General features: G+C 40.8%; 1 protein-coding gene across 2 annotated transcripts in view; it reads right to left on the bottom strand.

Annotated features, from left to right (window-relative positions):
* Positions 1–726: 726 nt before the first annotated feature.
* Positions 727–8,596, bottom strand: part of ASPG (asparaginase) — a 45,096-nt gene continuing 37,226 nt past the window's right edge. The window contains exons 14-16 of one of the 2 annotated variants that reach the window (XM_063399463.1): positions 3,861–3,960; positions 3,493–3,551; positions 727–1,936 (exon numbers count right to left, since the gene is read on the bottom strand). In XM_063399463.1, the coding sequence (XP_063255533.1) occupies positions 3,498–3,551; positions 3,861–3,960 (154 nt within the window). In that variant the 3' untranslated portion in view covers positions 727–1,936; positions 3,493–3,497. Of the gene's footprint in view, positions 1,937–3,492; positions 3,552–3,860; positions 3,961–8,596 lie in introns of those variants that run through there. The other variant, XR_010080635.1, reaches the window with a different exon arrangement.

Raw genomic sequence — 8,596 nt, 5'->3', positions numbered from 1 at the left:
AATGTTGTACTTAGTGTCTTTACCTGGTTTATATGCAGGACCAAAATGATTGGCTGTTTTCTTCCCTCTCCTTCAGTTTTACTGTTGAGACCTGTTATTTCAGTAGTTCACACCAGAATATAATTTTTTGTTCAAAAGAAAAAGTATTTTTTGTATTATAGATGGATATTTTAGAAATATAAGACATTGCTTAGAAAGTTTTCTGAAGATCATATGAGCCTTTATTGAAAAATATGAAGAAAATATTGATGCTTCTGTCTATGCTGCAGTCAGTCACTTTGGTACAGAAATAAAGAATGGATGCTGTTGTGAAAAAACGATGGCATCCAAGAATAATTAAAAAATAGAAAATATTCAAATGTCAAGGAAGTCACTTGTGGAGAAGTATGTCAAGGGATTGCCTGGTTCAGTGCATCAACACTTAGGCTATTGATGAGGCAAGATAATAGTTCTGATCACCATAGGAAAAGGAGTCTGTGCATGATTTTACTCCTGATTGTAAAAACTTTCACAAACATTACACTTTGCTATATACATCAACTTTATGTATTTACAGATAAGACACCAAAATATGACAAATTTCATGCCTGATTTTTGATGTTAGATCTCATTTATTTAATTCTGTATTCATTTTATTCAGTCTATTTATTCAAAGCATGTTCATTGCTATGTAGTATCAATTATTTAATAATGAGACAGCTTAGTTGTGATTTTTGTGACCACAGTGAAGATGTGCACTACTCTTTATATTAATCAGTTATTTTTTTGGGGTTTGTTTTTAACTGGAATGTATACAGCATTTTCTCAGACTGCATGCACAGTCCCCTTGTTTTGGTGTGATCTGACATGCAGTATACCTTGGGAATCTTTTCATACCAGCAGGCTCAGCAAGTAGTCCTTGCAGCTTTTCTCCATGATAAGAATAGCTGTGGGAAGGTTGAGTAGCATAAAAAGGAAAAAGAAAAAACTATCTGCACTTCAAAGATTCCCTTCAGATGCAGCAGATAGAAAATCCACACAGATTACTGCAGAAGCTGTAGGTGAAATTAAAAGTTGCCATCTCCAACATATGCATTTGCCTGAAGTATTCCCTACGTTTACATATTCTAGGGCAAACACAGCTGTAAACATACATATCGCCTTCTTTATTCAGTCTGAAAGTGTTGGGACTTGAAACTTGGGGTCTGTTAATACTGAGATCCCATTTACAGTCCAAAGAATTATGTGTCCAGCATGTAGCAATCTTGATTATATTCCAGTCAGGATGTGGGAAAGATGCTATTAGAAACAAAACAATCAATTCACTCCGGCAGTCCCACAAACATGCTTTATGGCATCTGCCTCCTACTCATTCCAAGTGAGGGTTTATAGTGACACATTGGTGAAGATTAGTACACAACTGTAGGCAGATGCCCATGAGTGATTCAATTGTTTGCACTGACACTCACAATTGCTGTAATTGCAGCTGGAGTGATAAAAGTCATTGCAAAAAAACAGACAAAGTGAAATCAACATTGTTCCTCGGAGGTTTTATTAGCTGAAACCCAGAAATGCACAATCCACTGTTTTTCCTTGGTATGAATTCACCACAGCATTTCCATTTGCTATGCCTGCAACACTGTCCTCAGTGGTTTACCATAAGAACATTCAAAAGGCCTCTTTAAAATCAGAACTTGTAACAGGAACAGCCATGAATTCCAGCCTGACTTGCTTAAAAGAATTTCTTTCCAGAAAAGTGATTAAAAAATAAAGGCAGCAAATGATTTTTAGACAATCAGTGCAATCCTAAATAAAGAATCTTTCTAAGCTGCAGTTTTCCTGTACGTCCCAAGCAGCACTACCATTGTTCCTTTCCTCTTTTCCTCCCATAATGGCTTAGCAGCATTAATGCTTCAGGCTGGTATTCCTGATGAGGAGTGACCATCCTCCACAGCCCCTGGAGAAAGAGAGAATGGATGTTTAGAACTAGGCAGCATCCAAACCCTTCCTGAGAACAGATTACCCTGCCAAGCCAGTTCTCACGCAGTGCAGAAGACTTCCTTCAGACTGCCTACACTACTGGCGGCTCAGTCCAAAGGAATTGTGAGGTGATCCATGGAGGAGCTGAGGATTTAACACATCCAATCCCCACTGACAAAAGGAAAGTGATTTTTTCAGACCCGTTTCCATGAAAATGGAAATCCCTTTGCAGCATAACTCATATTCTAAAGGTACTTTAGCATTGCCATCATGACTGCTGGAAGACTTCCATTTAAATGCTCAAGACTGTGATTGTATCTAATCCTTCTATATGGGGTAAAACCAAATAAAACCCCAAAATTTTAAACAAAAGCAAAGAAATCTGCCCAATGGTGTCCTTCATTAAGTTTAAACCAGTATAGAGAAAATCGAAAATCCCAGCTGCAGTCCCCATCAACATCTCTCAGATGGGATGCACAAGTGGTCAGATAACCACTGATGCAGCAAAACCTTTAACTACATTTTAATAATTAACTACTTAACTTTAATAAATAAAGGAGATCATCTCTTTGCAATACTTAAATTGGGATTACACTTGCCAATATATTGGAGAAATCTAACGCATCAGAAGGGAGCTCTGAGAAATGGAAGGTGTTTTAAATGCTTCCAGTTACAGCACTGGAGAAAGTCAAATGCCCCAACAAGTTCCCTGTAGAGAGACTTGTCAGATGTGATGCTCTGAACACGAGGCAGGCACACACAGGGCCAGGGAAACACACCTTGGATGATGGCAGGTGATGGCAGAAGGGATTCATGTCAGGCACAACCGGGCAGCCTGGGGAAGAGGGAGGCCGTGGCACTGCCCTGTCCTGTGCCCAGTAGCCCCTGGCACAGCTCTCTGTGACAGAGCTTTCTGCAGTCCTGGGAGGAGTACAACTAACTCTGGTCTGGGACAAATCTGGCACACGTTTCCCGTGTGGCTGACGATGTTACACCGGGAGATTGTCTGGTTTAGGGTGCTCCACTGAAAGCCAGGTGAGGGCAGGTGGAGATGCTGCAGTGGCCCCTCCTGCCTGGCTGTGGTGGCCATACAGCTGTCCTGGGGAAGGGAACGCTCCTGTGTTGGGGCACGGCACCCTGAGAGCCAGGCCTGGCCAATGTGCCTGAGAAAAGGAATTTCCTCTCCAATGCAGGCAAGACAGATGAGCCTTTTATTGCAACAGGCTGATGAAACTTCCCATTGTTGCCCTCAGTGGTTTTATTTTAGTAGCTTTTACATTTCAAACCAAGTTCAGAACTACACTGTGGAACGCACAAAGAAGCATTTCCAGGTCCACGCAGAAAGAATAATAAACATTAGCCCCACTCTACAAAGAAGGATTTAAGTACTCAGAGTCAAATCAGAAACCAAGACAGGGACAGTAGATGAACCCAGATGTCCCAGGGTGTACTAGGGCTTAAATACAAGATCTCTCTTCATACTTATGCTGATGATAGATTTCATAACTCCAGCACTTGAGAACAAAATCTTACCTTTCTTATTGCTTTTGTCTAAGGAAGTCAAGAACCTCCTTCTGTCCTGTAGCCTCTGCCTGTAAGCAGAAACATGAGTAAATCCTGTCATCCTGTGCACCAGGACATGCAAATACTCACTTGTGGGAATTAAGACTGTGTTACCGCAAAATAATTAAAATCCAATTTAAATTTTAATACCTCTGACACAGATAAGAAAATTCTCACTCCAATTATTTATTACTTCCCATCAGCACCAGAGTTGCATTTGTAACAAATCTAATCCAGTTTTTAGTCCAACATATATTTTTCCCAAATTAATATTATCCAAGAGCATGTGTTATTACTCAGCTAGCACACCAAGGGAGCACATCTGTATGGACACTTACTACTTGTCGGGGATTCCTGCCATCATAACCAGTTTGTTCCAGGTCTGCACCAGCCAGGTACCAGGCATACAGCCCATCCATATCGCCTTTAGCTGCAAGGCTGGAAAAAGAATAATTAATGTTGGTTCTAAATCTTTCAGTTAATTTCAGTGAGCTCCTGGGTCCTGTCAATGAGCTCAGCAGGTGAAGGCTGAACCAGGCTCAACATGGCTCCCAGGGCAGAGAGGTAAGGAACACTATTACAACAGCTCTGAATAGCTGAGCAAGCAACACAGCTTGATGAATCAGTTCCTTAAATTATTAGGGCTGTGCTATAAGTACTTACAACAGGCTAGTTTCACATAGTGGGTGTGACTATGACCAAAGGGGAAAAAAAAAGTCGGGCAGTTTCATATTTCACAACACAATATTTATCTCATGAAATGAGTTGGGGGGAGGGCAATGGCTAAATCAAGATGCAGCTGAGTGAGAGCACAAGCAGATGTGCCAGCAATCCACAGGACTTATTTAAAACCCCTAAGAATACCCCTTCACAAGTTTGTATAACTGTGTTTGCTATCAGCAGCTATGACATTCAGTACATTTATGTGATATTATTTGTACAGTAACACAGCTATATTTGAGTTTCACTAAACAATTTGTAGAATTTAAATGGGGAGCAAACAAAAAAAGAAAAAAGCTCTTCAAATATGACCTCTGCCTGTCACATATAACAAGCAATAGAAAGGATCAGAATGAATCCTATACAAATAAGTCAGTTAAAGTTTTCAGAGGTATGCACACTGGGTTTCTTTGCACATCTGCTGGTAGTTCCATCCACAATATTTAAAGTTTATTTTTAACTCTCATTTTGGTAAACGGGCTAAGAGACTGTACATACACAAAATGCCAGTCTGTACCAAGCCTGAAGACAGGCTGAACTGATGGGAAGATTGGGAGGATGACCTTCAGTCCTTTTAGGATAGCAGCATCTGTGAGGCTTCAGACCTGAGCTTGCCATGAGTTTGCAGATTGTTTCAGCAGAACCCTGCTGATAATCATCAAGTGAGGCTGAGTCTCATTAAGAGAGGGGAAACCTCCCCAACATTAAATTCAGAGTTTGCTGCCTTAACCAGGGCTTGCTGTGGGTGACAAGGACTGTGCTGGCAGCAGGGATGAAGATGGTGATGAGCTCCTGGGGGTGATGGCCAAACCAGGAAGACCTGGTGAAGAGTGGAGAAGGCCCGAGATGCAAGGGGCAGTCATGGAAGAAACCATGAAAGCCAGGCTGCAACATTCACTTCACTGCTAGGCTGAAATCACTTCTGTTGTTGATTAAATCACTTAAGTACCTGAAAATATGTTTTCAGGGGAGTGGACACCTCTAATTGCAGCAGTCCCAGAGGCTGGGCATGAAAAGAGAAAACAAATGGTCTCTGTGTTGCTCCATGCAACCCCCAGGTGATCTACAGCTGAGGCCTTTGGAGGATGGGGAAGTGGTAGTGGGGTACTAAGAGGTTTAACAGTGGTTCAGTCTGGCTTCATGAAGGAAAGGGTCAATACATCATTAATGAAAACTGCCATCACAAAAGGAAAGGCCCCACGGAAACAATAAGGACACAGAGGAAAGCAAAGGAGGTCCATGAGCATTAGTAAAGAAAAAGTATAAGCATTGGTAAAGCAAAGAAATCCCTCAGCAGCCACTTCTGGAACACATGAATTATCTTTATGTACAAAGCCTAATCTCTTGCTGTTAACACTTTAAGGTCACAGGCTAAGGAAGAAATAAAAAGCCTACCTAGAGACTTATGACCATCACCAACACCGGACAGGAAAGCACATGGTATTTGCTAAATAGAATTTCATAGTTCAGCCATGTGCAAAGCAGAAACCACTTTGGTCAAAGACTTTCAGAAATATTACCAGCCTACATAGCCAGGGCACCTCAGCTGCATCTCTGTAAACAACAAACAAGGACAGCTGCACTTACTTGAAAATTCACTGCCTATTAACAGCACCTATTCAGGAAGAGCAATTTAACCCCCACTGCAGAGGTCAAAACCGTGCTCTCCTTCCATAATATGAGAGCAATCCAAATACACAGAAGTACCTTCAATTTTGCAGCAGCCATTTACTGATCAAGTGGGAACTTTATTCTGTGGGGACTGTGACCAGAGAACAAAAGGTGATGTAGCTTGTGAGAAAATTTAGATACCAGTCTAAATAGAAGATACTTACTATTTACTAGATTGATTATCATCAGGAGCACCACAAAACATTTTCTCCAAATCCAGATTTCCATAGTCAAGCCACGCACATCTGGATTTCCTTTATACACAGTAAATGTACTTCATATACTAAAATATATACAGAGGGTTTCTCCATTTACATTACAGGAACTCTGGCTCTGTATTTGTCTCAAAGATATTTATGCCAGCAATTCCAACTACAAGTGCAACCTCTAAGCAGCAAGTTCATCACTGTTATATAATGAAATGGAATAAAGATATCTTCAATATACACTTACCTGGATGTTTAAAACCTGCTCTGTTGATAAAGAACTATCTACCACAGTTTACTAAACTCTGACTGATACCTCTGACAGCTAATAATCCCAGGCATCCTGCTTACCAGTACTCTTGCATTCAGAAAAATTATTATGTATCCAGTTCACAGTTTCAGCAGGGCTAAGGTAGCCATGATGATGACAGAGATAAGATACCAAGAACAGTGACAGTGTTCTCTGTGCCTCCAATCACACCAACATCAAGCTGCAGTTTAAGGGGTGCTATGTTACTGCCAGGGGACCAGGAGTGAATCTTGTCAGGTCTCAGAAAGTTTATAAGGGCAAGGGCCAAGGCAGTTCTAGATTTGGGAAGTAAAAAGTACAGTGAAATGACCCTACCTCTTCATATACTAGGATTTCCTCTTTCCCTGGGACACAAAGCTGTGCTATATCAGCAATTCTCCTTTTTCTGTGTCTATATAAAGCAATCAGGACAGATTTTCTTTTTTTCAAATGTGAAATCACCCTGAGAGAAAAGTTTCTTCTTATTATTTGTTTTAAGGTGAAGATCTGGAGAAAAAAAAAAAACAAAACAGTCCAGCACAAGGCATGGATTGCTCTGTCCTGAGCACATTTGGGAGTGCTGTGCCTTCCTTCTCCAGCCTTACCCCTTCTTTATGTTAAATTGAAGAGGCATCTTATTCTAAAAGGTGGTGATTTTGAAAGGCTGTATCTTGTTTATATCATACCATATCATATAATTTTATGAAATCTAACAATATGAGAAAGCTGGTTGGGCTTTATGCCCCTGTTTAATTTTGTGAAGTACAGACCTGAAGCACCTCAGTTCTATACAAGCTTTTTTCCCTTTAAAAAACAAACACAAATCAACTGTTTACCAACTCTAGAAGTCCAGAAGCTTTCAGATTAAGTCTGAGTGTCCCAATTTACCTCATCATGGTTTGTTTTTTCAGACAGATGACAATACTACTGCAATATGAGAAGATATTCTGACATTTTTAACAGATTACTAACACTGAGATCTCATTTCAAAACAAAGCCATGAACCAGATACCAAACATCAACAAAGTGATTCTAAAACCAGACTAACACCTCTCACTTTAAAAAAGACAACAGCAAATGAAACCATGAAAGATTTAATAACTATGTGCCTCTCCACTTCCTACACAAGAGTTCCCACTGATATTGTCCAATCCTCAGTTCTGGCTGGCACTCCTTTCCTTCTCAAACATCACGAATGCCAAAGGAACACATTTATTTTTATTTTATCTCCGTAATCTTCCAAGTGAACTATTCTATTCTGTTCTAAAATCATGAGTCTCAACAGAAGGAGGCTGAGGATACTATTAGAACACAAAAATCGCTATTCATGGTCTTTCATAACAGTCTGTTTGAGGCTTGATGGGTAGCAAAGAGGGAAAATGTGCTTATAGTTTAATTCAGAGAAAAATGCATGGGGGAAATAGTTAAACTAGCTAAGTGCAGAAATACAGAGCTTACTAGAAAACAAGCAGCTTTATCCTTCTAAACCCCAAGAACTTGACATATTGCCTTGGTGACAAATTCGGACTGGTAGAAATTGCAGCTTAAGGAGCATTACAAGAGAGAAGAAACGTAAGGAAATTGTTCAAATTAGACAGAGGGGAGATGTTATAAACAGCTGGTTCTGTAAGCAGCTTGACCAGGTGGCCATGCTGACTGCCATGAAGGTGCCAGTGCCTGCAAGGAGGGGCCTTAAAATAAGAGAGAGGACAGAGAAGCGAGCCAGAGCACGCTGGAAAAAATGAGTGTATCAGTAAGGTCATCTGAGGACACTGCAGAATTATCAGAGACATTTTGGCAAGAGGACAAACACCAGAATCTCAGATTTAGTACCTTATAGGTAGCTAAGTAACACTCTGTGGAAAAAGTCCACTTTGTTAGAAATGAGTATGCCAGGCCCTCTAAAACAGCAGAGCAAATGAAGAGCCTCAGCTCTGCAGGAGCAGGGTGGGAGCAGCCACTTCAGCACTGCCTTGAAGCCTGATCACTGCCTGGCTCTGCTTCTGGTACAGACCCAGGTGCACAGTGACCCTAAAAAGCTGTACCAAACTGCATGAGAACCCCATTTTGTTATTTTGTGTGAAGAACCCTTTTCCTCTTCTTGGGTTTTGTGTTTGTTTTGGATGCATTATTGCCAGGTCAGCTAGCCAAACTGGTTCTGCACGTGCCACCAAGGCTAAGCATGGGG

The sequence above is a fragment of the Prinia subflava genome, chromosome 5, assembly GCF_021018805.1.
Source record: "Prinia subflava isolate CZ2003 ecotype Zambia chromosome 5, Cam_Psub_1.2, whole genome shotgun sequence".
Lineage (NCBI taxonomy): Eukaryota > Metazoa > Chordata > Aves > Passeriformes > Cisticolidae > Prinia > Prinia subflava.
The sequence above is the reverse complement of the archived record's forward strand: the minus strand, read 5'-3'. Positions and strand labels throughout refer to the sequence as shown.